Here is a 12548-nt window from a genome sequence, read left to right on the forward strand (position 1 = left end):
TGATGACTCTGCTCACAAAATGCATATGGAGAGACCATTTCAGTGTTATTGGAAAATTAGGGTAAAATGCCTCTGGCAATACTCTTCCCACCAAAACTATGCACACCAAATACACAAAGCAAACAGTAAGAAAACAATGGCACAGATCAGTATTTTCAGAAGTTCTAACTGCAGAATACTTGCCTACAAAGCAAAATTATTCATGGACTTAAGAGAGTATTCCAGTTTACTGGGGGCTTTTTAAGCTTAACAGATAAGATACCTCAGAGTCAACTGCAAGCAGTGAACTATTTCACATAGACTTAAATGACAGGGAGCCTTTTATTCTAACTACTGCAACTGGATTCCAGCCAATCCCTCAACGAAACGTATAATTGGAAAAATGTAGGTTACAGTATTAGTAGTATTCAAGTGCCTCTATTCTATCTAAAAATGAAACAATTTTTCTGACCTTTAAATGTCCCTACAAAAAAAGGAGCAATTATTTCTCAATAAATGCATCTGTTGAAAATTAAAGAAAAAAATCAGTTCTTTTCCCCCAGATTTCATAAACCCTCCTAATTTATCAGCTTCCTGAGAATCTGCCAAGCCACCTTGTCTTCTGTGTCTAGCCTTCACACTGCATGAGATTACCAGAGGTGAGGCTCTCTATTCATCAGTGGGGGAGGAAATGTCAGCTCTTGAAAGTGTCAACTGTGGCAGATTTTGCATATAAAAAGCAAGAGAGAGAGGTATTATTCAAAGTGGTGCTTAGAAAGCCTTTTTAACAAGCATAACAAAAAGGTGCATTCTAATTTCATTTGCTGAAATTTTATCTAGCAAATAAGGGGTTTTAATAAAATATCCAAAGTTCTTATAATTATTGAAATTACAGAAATTGAGCCAGAAACAACTGCCTCTCACCTATCCCTCCCTGATCTGGAGGTAAAAATGCACCCTTTCCAGCACATGAATTTACTGGCATACTTTTTTGCATTTCTAGACTAGTCCTTGTTACTCTGATGACATGTTTAAGCAGCCCTTTCCTCTGATCTATGCAGCAGATAATTTTTGCACAGCCTGTTTTCACTCTGCGCTCAGCATGCCCACTGGCTCTGCAGGAGTTCTGCTGGGGAAGTGAGAGGGAAAGCATACACTACAGATCCACAAAGTAGATACCAGCCAATGTCTGGCTTGGAAAGAGGCATGAGGCTGAGAATTTTTGTGGGGCGTTTTCTTCTTTTTTTTCTTTTAAAGATGAAACTGAAAGTTTTTTAACCCTTGGTAAATCTCCTTTAATTTAAACTTGAATTCTGAGCATGTAAGAATAATTTCATTCATTTTACTGTCTAGATGCAAACTTTTTTTTTTTTTTTTTTTAATCAGGATATTTAGTTTGTTCACTGCTCTTTGAAATAAAAATCCCTCAAACCACTCTAAATCTGCATAACTGTAAGGCTGGACTGAACTTCTCACACCATTACAGTATATTGAAATCAATACTGTAGTTCTTGAAAATATCCTACTCAAAATTATAGTATATTTTGTAAATTATATCTTCAATTAATACATATAATTTATGTATACATATATATACACACATGTGGTTCACAAAAATGAGTGAATTACCCTTATTTTCCACTTTCAGAGGAAAACAATGTGGGGTTTGTAATTTAAAAGGGCAAACTGTGCAGCATTGAAACATAACCACTTGAGGAACTCAGTATCAACAGCTGAGCACTGGCCACTACAGACAGCAGCACTGTATGTGTATTACTGAAGGGTCTCAGTGACAAAGACAGAAAGGTTTGGTCATATATTGCTCAGAATTTGACACAAGCACACCAAAACCTCTTCACGGGTATGTTGATTTCACCAGCATTAAATTTTTGGAACGAAAGCATCTATCTTGTCCTGTAAAATCATAGTAAGAAATAAGGAAAGCAAACAGCATAAACCTACATGCACACACAAAATTTCTTATTCCTCAAACATCTCAAAGCCCAAATGTCAGAAGGATAACTTTAAAAATCAGTCTCCTCTGCTCTGCTGTGTTTTGGGATGGAAGGAGCTAGGAAAGACAGTTAAGAAGCTAGTTATCAGAATCTTTTGCCAAATACAACTTACGGCAAATGAAGGTATGTATTTCAGAAAATCTGTTTCCAAATCATGAGTTAGGCTGCAAAAGAAAATTCATTTAAATATCTTAATCATCACTGCAGCATCACTCCCTGAGGAGAAGCTGCCACATTCCAGTGCAGCTGGAATTCAAGTGGTGAGCCCCGACAGAGGGGTTATTGCAGGTCACAACACAGAGTAACTGGAAAAACAAAGAAAAACCCATGAATCCTCCTGGGCTCAACTTTCCTTTTACCCTGGTATTGGTGATGTTTCAGCAAATGACCTTGTCATCATATTTTATATAAGATCTCTGTTTTTGTGTACATCTTACCAGTAACCATATTTTACTAAATAATTTTATTTCCTACAGTTTTACTTAAAACTGAAAATAAAAGAAGAAATAAGGGCTGGAATTGATAATTCACCTGTAATACGAAGCAAGAAAGAAAATATTCCCAAAGAACCTGTTATTTAATATAATGCCGTAGAAAGCAAGCACAGATAAATACTAGGTCACTAGTTTATGACAGTCTCTGTTTGGGTACTGACCCAATGCACCTTTGGAATACCAGGCCATGAGTGCTACATCCCTGTGGTTTGCAGTGACTACAGCTGGTGCTGGGTGCTCAGCATTTCCCAAGACTAAAAGTTAAGTCACAGAGTTCCTGTTGGAATATACACTTCAAGTCAATAGTCATTCAAACTTACCTCCTTATCCCTGAAATGGCAGACGTGAATAAAGAGTGCATTCATGGCCTCAGGGATCTTGTAAGGCTTAGTCAGCAACAGTGACCCTGCCTTGAGGAAAAGCTTTTTCATAACATCAGGAGAGTTAAGATAACATAAAACCAAGAAAATTAAAAATTATTTACTATATATAATCTCTAAACAAAACCTGATTTTCTTAAAAAAATACCCAAGCACCTGGAACACTTGTTTTTGAGAAGGTCTCTATAAAACACAGGTTCATTGTGAAAATAACTGGATTGTGGAAAGATTATAGTCAGTGGCCAGCAATGCACGAATATCATATAGTCACAGAAAAGAGGCTTGAAAAAACTTGTTGGTATTCCTTTGATTGTATTTACGCTACTGAAATTATGACACAGGCTTAATATCTTTAAGGAAGATGAGAAATACATCTAGGTGAGATTTACAAAGCTCCATGAAACGTGCTTACAGGAATTCTATGCAGAACACCCAGTATCCACAGGTTTGTTATTGCTGTTGCAGAGTAAGTAAAAATATCAGAAAATAAAGGAAGAAATAGCACTTGCCTGTGACAAACATAATGTCCCATCCTGATTTTAAAGAAAAGCAAGTAGGTTAGATTCTGATCTCTGTTATATCCACACAATTACCACTTCCCCAGGAGTGAATCCACTCCTAATGGCAACTCTGTAAATTAGATTAAAATCTGGGCCAATATGTGCATTAATTTAAACATTCAGATTAGATCAAGTAAGCCCTATGTGGTAACAGCCGTTGTAGAGTTGTATCTATACATCTTTTCTTGGTGACTGTTAAATGGCTAGATTTGTCCTTTTAGGTCAAATCACAGGATAGTTTGTCAATGGGAAAAATCTATTGAATCCTTTTTGCTAGAATATCTCTCCGCCTTAACAAAAGAACTTTTTAAGAAGAACCACATTTTTTAATAATGTCTTCTTTTTTCTGACACTGCAGTGCATGAAATTAAAAACTGACCATCAGCTGAGTAAATAAGGAGAAAATCAGGAAAAACAGTAGTTAAAGACTAGACAATCAAACACCTGTAATGAATTGTTACTATTGTCCCAAACACAAGCCAGCTGTGTTACCCTCTCCTCAGGTAGCCATTACTATAACATTTCACAATCAAGTAACTTCTGAACTCCTTCACTTTCACTCACACCAAGCCTTTCACTCACACCAAGCCAGGGACTGTGATTTCTCCTCATTTAGTTACATTTCTTAACTAGAGGATACCACCGTTTGCTGTGTGGTCACACTCTATGCAGGCAAGATTCAGGCAGACCTGAGCAGACAAGTGCTGATGTTCTAACTCAGCAGAGGACTTGTGCAAGTCGAACCTTCAACCAAACCAGCTGTCCAGCCAACAGACAGCCCCAGGGCAAAAAAACAAGTACATAGCTGGATCCTTCACATCAGGGCTCTGGTTCAGACAGGCTTCAAGCTCCAGCAAACTGCAGTGGGGTAACGAGAGGCCAGGTTTTAGCTAAATGTATGAAAAATCTAGACTGTGTGTGTGAAGAAAAATAAAATTATTACATACATTTCACATCTGCTCCAATAAAGCCCTGTCAGTAGAGACTGAACTTTCCAAGTTTTATTTTACATTTTTCACAAACAAAGACATGCATATCTATCAGACACACAGCTACACAAATGTGTGCATACATTTATTTCTTAGGTATTTAATTTAATGAAATGCAAGAGTTTATTTTGAAATCAAACTGCAACACTATATAATAATGACAATAATAATTATCTCTTAAGAATAAGTCAACTCATGGAACATTTTCAATGATGATAATTCATACCCTTCAGGTTGCTTGAAATTATACTGAATCAGAATAATATCACTGATGGAGGTTTAACCACACCACACTCGCAGAAAAACAGTTGGGCAAAGAAGCATACAGTCACTCTCCCCTCAAATTTCAATGTTCATATCACCTGGGGAAAAAAAAAAAAAAAAGAAAAATATGCTGAACTGTTGTAAGTATAACATTATTTGCAATACGAAAAAGTAACAACAGTTTGTGATACAACTTCTACTTAAAACTTAATATAGCCCCCCAAAACAGAGCTGGAAATAATTACTATTTGGCTTATACAACTGAGAAATAATAGCCTTGGATTCTGCTTCCCTCAGTAAACATCATCTACGTTTACATGCATGTGAGCGGGATGTAGATTACTGCTTCTTTCAAGAAACAGGAATTACTTATCTCTGAAGGCACATGAGAGTTTCCTTCATATATATATATATACACATATACACACATATATATACACACACATATATACATATGCATTATGTTCATAATTATGTTTCCCTTAAAATATGTATCATTTAATGTATTACAGTAAATCAATATCACAGACTACAGTACCATAAGGACTGCAAAACCAAAATTGTGCCAAACCAGTTTCACACAAACACAAGTTTCTTTGCTTACCCAGCACTAAAGAGAATTTAAATCATGTGTAAGTTGGTAAGAAAATCAAACTACTTACAAAAGATTACACATACATGCTTAAATATCCTTTAGAATTAAGACCATAACAAAGCTCAACTATGTAAATATCTCTTAAAAATAAAAATAACAACTGACACTTCTCACACCTTCATTTGCAGATGTATTTATCTTAAACTGGATTCCACTGGGATCTCCATTCCTCAATATAATTAGCATATCTAATCATGTCTGAACTAACAACCAGATTATCTACAGAATACATTAAGCAACTTTACAGATTTGATAAACATCACACCCTTTTGCTTATGGCCAGGAATAATTGCTTCAGACAGAAATGAATCACCTTCGTGGGAAACAAATTAATTCCACGGAAAGGTACCAGGATTTTCTATTTTATGCTATACACTTACTTGTAAACAGCACATTAACAAAAATAGTAAGAATGGACTGCTGACTATTAAAATGCTAATTTTGGATGTTTGTTTAATCATAACAGTAATACTAACAGAATACAATACATCTGAATATAATTAATTTACACTTAAACATCTATATCTGTAAAATATTTAGCAGTTACAAACCTCTGAAGGGGGGGTGTTTTTTTGCACTTTTATTGTGCCTAACAGTTACCTGTTCACACTACTTTAAAAAATTAGACACTGATACAAAAATTCAAAGCCTGATGACATTAAAATATCTGTAATTATCTCCTTGGTTTTGTTTTTATCTTTCTGGCAAAAAATTTAAAATAAATCAGAGACTGAAAATTCAGAATACTTCCCCCCTCAAAAAAAAAATTGGTAAGCAAAACAATCATAAACCCAAGCTGTTTATTAACCATACAGAATTGAGTTCTACATGGTTGAACATTACTCAGTCACTACTGAAAACAGATAATTAAAATACCCCTCGCATTACTCTGGCACACACGATTTTTACTCAAATATAATTCAATTATTATGTGATAAATGTTAACAAATTCACCTTATAGACTTTTACCATGAGATGTCCTATATGGAAATTTACTTAATAGTGAAAATCTTCCTCTCTTGTGCAATAAAATTACGTCATAGTGACTATGTATACGGTTACCTGCTCACTTCACTACCTAGTGGTCACACTGCATGGTGTTTTGCCTTGATTTACCACATCCCACCTTAAAACACATTCATTATGTGAGGTGGTAATTGTGGCTGAGTCACACTTGGCTCTAACTGTACTACATCTGTTTGGACAAAAAGAACTAAAGTTCTAACTAAAGAACTAAAGCTGTGAAGGCAGCAAGTTACTGAGTTTTTCTCACTGTTGGTTGCCAAAGAAGACTGGTGGCACAGTATGTAATCATGTCACTCCTGCGGGAGATCAATTGCTGCTGGCAGAGGTGACCCTCTGTGGTGTTCCCTATGAGCACCACTGCCACCCTGCTCTCCTCTGGGGCAGATGGCTTCCTCCTTCCCTTGCTCTGCTCTTCTGATGCTTGCATCTACATGAAGAGCACAGCTGGCATGTAAAAGTAGCTGAAAACTAACCTACCAAAAGAAACCCCAAATCACCCAACCTTTTCTACAGGTACTATTTTCTTCGTGTTGCAGCAGCTATGACATAAATCTCATAAGGGGCAAATATGGCAAGTGACTCTGGATATCAAGTTGTTTGGCAGTGTAAAAGCAGCAATAACAAGACTTCCTGCTTTCCGACAGGTGGAATCCCTCTGAAAAATAATAACATTCTCTTCACTGTAGAAAGGTTAAGTATAAAAAACCAATGAAACAGATGTGATCATAATTAAGAAATTATAACACAGCAAAGCAATATTAGGATGTTCTTCTAAATCACCAAGGTATGTGAAAAAAAAAAGTTTCTCTAAATTCAGAATAGATTACTAGTATAACGAAGACCAATCTTGACAAACAAAGCAGAATGTATTCTTTTCTAATAAAATTAAACTGTAGCACTGTAATCACAAACTTCATACTGTCACAACTTTTATGAAAGAAGTGAAAGATTTACCCGCCTAAAATCTGGCTTATTTGAACACTTGGTTTTACAGGAAGAGAAGTAATCTTAGGCTAAAAATCTAAATGTAAATTTAGATTACAATATCACTATATAATTGCACATAAATAAAGGACATAAAAACCAGAGGCATTTCCACAATCCTTTTATAATGCCAAGTAGAGGTTTTCATTTTTTGCTGGTTAAAGCCTATTCTTTCTTTCTTTCTTTCTTTTACCAAACTAAAAGTAATTAATAGAAATTGTGCAGTATTTATTAATTTTGGTATCTTCTATGTGTAAATCTGAACTCCCTGAAAGCAGTTTAGTATTTTTAACACAGCTAAATCATATTTGTTTCTATACTACTGAGTGTACTTTATTAAAAGTTTGCATAAAACACTTGAATTTTTGAGTGAATTATTGTACCAACTACTGGGAGAGTATTTACTCTCCACAGAACAGTGAACGGGACTTCCTACTACCAAAAAGATAATCCATATGTGTTGTCAACACTGTTTTCCAGTTGACAGAATTAATCAACATCAGTGAAGTATTTCATAAAACTCCTAGTCAATTATGTCAGAGCAAAAATTTTAATAAACATTCTGTTACTTTGTGTGTATTATTTTTGGCAGAGTTTTATAAAAGAACATCCTTGGTCCACCATAATGATCAGTGTGTATTGATGCATACCTTTGGTGAGAACCTGCTTAGTTTTTTTTCTTTATAATCAAAAGCCTATTCTAAAGGGTTGTTAAGAGTCTCACCTCCTTTGGTTTGCAGTGGTATGCTGAGAATGTCAGCCTCTGTGCATGGCTCATTGTTCATGCTGATGCAATATAATGGTTCACCCAGGAAAGAAGGTTTCTTCAATCTTTTTGTGTTGAGTGCTCTTGACATAAAGTAACCTTCAGTAATACTCTTATCTTCCATCTTCTGTAAACCTTCTAGGTCATCAGGTTCCTCTGTTTGGGCCAGTGAATCCTTTGATAAGTGACTACCAGCCAATGCTTTGCTGATATAGTAGCCAGGGATTTCACTCTCTGCACATAAGCTTTTGTCTTCGAGTCCAGCCTTTTCCTGAGCCATTAACATCCCTACAATATGGTCTTCAACTAACATTTTGGAAAGAGTAGATGTGGAGTGAAGAGTGGAGTCTTGACTTGTGTAACAAGGGGGACTTAATCCAAAAGAAAGAGATTCCTGAGACTTTGGCATGGTAACGTTACTTATTGTTCTCTGAGGCTGCATACATTCTTCCAGAAGGGTCTTAAGCTGCTCTTCAGAGAGGCTCATTTGTTCTTCAGTCTGAAAAAAAAAAAAAAGGAGAGAATTTCTTCTGTCAAAATATAATTAATTAAAAGTAGCACCATAAAACAGTTTGAGAGATACAAAAGCACTGGCAGAACCCTTAAACCAATATAAATGTTTTTTCAATTCAAACTTAATTTAAATATACATTTACATAATTACATCATTTACGTAACATTCTCACTAGGTTCTAGATAGATTCTGTGCTCAAAGTTAGGACAGAAGTCTGATGTCTGCAAGGCACTGAGGCCTTTGCCTTGGCATAGTCTTGCACTAGATCTGACTGCTTTTTAATTACCAGAGCATGTACTTTTTCATGTATCTTGGTTTGTTGTGTATACACAGACATGCACACATTAAGATTTTAGTTATTGAAAGAAAAATAGCACATTGCTAAAAGACTGTTGGGACAATGCAACTGGGGTCAGAAACAGTTTTGGGCAGCACCAGCCCACAAGACTGTCACATACTGACTGAAGTATTCCCAGCCTCTCACTGTAGAAATGCCACATAGTCTCTCTCAACCACGTCAAGCATGACCCATGGCATGAGACAGAAGAAATTATTCTTCTGCCTTCTGTAGGACAGTTTTAGTGCTTCCTCCACGCTGTCACTGCTTGCATAGCTCACAGATGTATCTTTTCGGTGAATTTCTTATTCAGAGTGTCACACTCCTATAATTTTTTATCATACAGGTCTCCATTTCTGGACATTTCTTAACATTTGTTATTAAAGATAACAACTGATATTAGCTGGTTATGGTGATGAATAGCAAAGGATATTTTGCTCAAAGAGGTTTGCAATGGGAATTTACTTCCAGCATTTACAATCTTTAATGCTCCTGAAAACAGAGAAGCACAATACTCTCTGACACTTTAAAGATTATAATGGTAAGTACAAGACCTATTTTTGATACGCATAATGCACTTGAAATGGGAGATACAGAAGATTTATTAATATGTATTAAAATGTTGGAAACAATATGCAAAATTTAATGGAAAAAGATGCTTTCTACAATAAAAGCCTCAGTTTTACCCAACCTCCAAGAGACAAAGGATCAGCTGACAGTCTAGTGAACTCTTAGGCTACAGTGATTTATGTCAAACAACAATTTTATTCATTGTGTAATGACTATTACAGAGAATTTACTTTCCATTGTGCTAGAGGATGGAGCTACTGTCATTTCAGAGGAGAGATCAATATCAGATGTAGAGTTGATTTTTTTTCCCCTGAAGGTCTCTATTCCAACTACAGGAGTGACATGATCCTGTTTGATGCATATGGCATGAGGAGATCACAGACCAAGTAGCACTAGGTGTATGGATTACACCTGAAACTGAATATTCATGTTGATGAATAAAGATAATTTTCAATCAGGAAGGAATAGAATTTCTTTGACAAAATTGGGGCTATCAAAAATTACTAAGTGGCACTACAAAGTGAACATTTCAGGTTACTCTCAGTGACCATTCTGTACTTACATATTGAATCATTAAGAATAGCTAACAGTCACTGCTACAGACGGAATACCATACAGTTCAGGCACTAATTGATGTGCTTAAACTCAGCTTTATAGATTTTCTCAAAACACTAGTCTTTCTGCACAGATTAATTTCTTTCCCGAAGATACTACAAGTTCCCTTCTTACACCATATACAACAGAAGACAACTGCATTAAAGAAAGAGATAATAAGGGCTTTTAAACATGCCAAAAAAAAAAAAAAGGAAAAAAAGGAGCATCAACAGACTATCTCTGTGGGTATGGATCATTAGTTAGGTGAACACAGAATCAGGTAACTACACTGGCATTCAGATAACCTTGTATTTTTGATAATATAACTGAAATCAAATCACTAGCTTAAACACTTATTTAGATAACACGGAAAATATTATGATTTCTTCAAACTTTTTTCAGTCTTTCAAATTTTAATCCTAGTGCAGAAAGCACTCACTGATGAAATGTAAATCAGACAGGGAAAAACAATTAGCAGCAAAATACTGTGAGGAATCAAAAACGAAAACATGAAATTTTTCAAACTTCCACTCTCAATTCAATCTACTAGCTCATGTTGAATTCCTTACATTTCACGAAAGAATATTTTAACTCGCATGCCAATGTTTGTTTACAAGTAGCCGTTACCAGAATGGACTCGCTGTAAGAAACAAGACGCATTCACTAAGGCAGAGCACCACATAACAGACCACTGCTGAAGCACAGCTGCATCTACAGTATATCCACTGAGCAGATTATTACACTGCATAAACATGACTATATTTGTAACACAGAAGATTCTCACATCTGGAAGCCCACATGGATTCCCACATGTTTTTGAGTGTGTGGTTCTATACTAACATATTTCAAAGCTCTTGGCCAAGACCATTTGGAGCTAATTTTATGTTAATGACAGGGCAATTCACTCACTGCAGAAAGGAATTCTGCATCTGGAGTAAATGAGTGACCAAGTACAAAATTAACATTGTGAGGAAGATTATCTTGTCCTGCCTTTCTCCTCTCCTTTTATTCTCCCCATTCCCACCCCATTTATCTGCAATCCACTTTTCCCCATCCAAATTTACTTTTTTCTTTTTTTTCCTTTCAGGAAAATCATATGGTTTGTATTCATAGATTACCTTGATTATTACCAGAGGGTTAAGTCGGATGATTTGGAGCCTAAGGCATATGGGGAGGGAAATGAGTATAACAGCTATAGAGTGAAAAAGTTTGGGAACTTGTGGGCTTTTCCTCCAGAGTGGTAGGCCTGCTGGTAAATCAGACAGTGTAAAACATTACTTTTTTTTTGCTTGTTTGCTTTTTCTTTCTTTCTTTCTCTCTCTTTCTTTCTTTCTCTCTCTCTCTCTTTCTTTCTCTCTCTCTCTTCCTCCTTCTGGATTTTTTTCTAAGATATGCATGCTAAGATACAAAGATAAGGAAAGAAAGTATTTAATAAACCTCTCCAAAAATTACATTTTAAAATACTAAAGGTTCACTGTTCATTATTTTCTTGTGCTGAAGTCAAGAGGCGACTACAGGCTTAAGGAAAAATATACAGTGGAGGAGAAGACAGCTCTTAAATAACTGTCAGTCATCCACTCAGCAGCAAGGAATTTACATTGAAATGAACACAGAAAGGCTGCTGTGGAACTCAGAAAACTGAGTTTAGGGAAACATGTAACACCATAAGGAGAGTCACCTCACAGCAAAAAAGGCTGTGCATTTGCAGACAAATGAGCATTTTAACTTATGGAATTGCATAATACAGCAACTGTATTAGAAGTTTGCAAAATATACACTTGCACACACCAGAAGCCACCCTATCACAATTAACTGTAATAGTTTAGAGTCACAAGACCTGGATTCAATAACACAGTCTTAGGGAGACACTAGATTCTATGTCTCCCAAGATTTCACTGCCCTCATTGTAAATAATTTACAACTCCTATACAGAAAAAACAGTTCAAGATATTTCTTTGCAAATACAAGGACATAAAATTAATGTCATTCAAAACACAGAAACAGCCCACTAGACAAGGAAAATGAGGCATCAGGTCTGGTTCCCATTAAAAACTGGAAAACCTTTTAATTGTTCTGGCTAATTTTTAATAGGACACTGAGTCCTATTCATTTCCTAGGCTTTTTTACCGTTAACAATCTAAAAAACTAATTCCTAGCTAGGAGTTTAGGAGCCTGCTAATGACCTTTAGTGTTTATGTGTGGCTAGCTTTTCACACACTTGTGGCCCTTCTCTGACTGAAGACTTCTTGTTCCTTGCTAAATTCCTCGGTGACAGGAGTCTATAGAGAAAACCTTACTGCATGTGGTAGGAATGCAAACCTGTAGTTCGCTGCGGACAGCCCTGCTGTGACAACAAGTTTGCAAGTTCAAATCTTTAGGCTTTTTTCCTACATGTACACAGTAACAAAAACAGACTAACAG

At 36.0% G+C, this 12548-nt stretch overlaps 1 protein-coding gene across 2 annotated transcripts in view; it reads right to left on the reverse strand.

The window, feature by feature from the left end:
- Positions 1–3198: 3198 nt before the first annotated feature.
- FSIP1 (fibrous sheath interacting protein 1) overlaps positions 3199–12548 on the reverse strand; it is a 76665-nt gene continuing 67315 nt past the window's right edge. For both annotated transcript variants that reach the window (XM_050335639.1, XM_050335638.1), the window contains 2 exons: positions 8071–8611; positions 3199–4779 (listed from right to left, as the gene is read on the reverse strand). In XM_050335639.1, coding sequence (XP_050191596.1) covers positions 4757–4779; positions 8071–8611 — 564 coding nt within the window. In that variant the 3' untranslated portion in view covers positions 3199–4756. The remainder of the gene's footprint in view (positions 4780–8070; positions 8612–12548) is intronic.

This window comes from Myiozetetes cayanensis, unplaced genomic scaffold (genome assembly GCF_022539395.1).
Source record: "Myiozetetes cayanensis isolate MyiCay16 unplaced genomic scaffold, myiCay2020 scf6-25, whole genome shotgun sequence".
Lineage (NCBI taxonomy): Eukaryota > Metazoa > Chordata > Aves > Passeriformes > Tyrannidae > Myiozetetes > Myiozetetes cayanensis.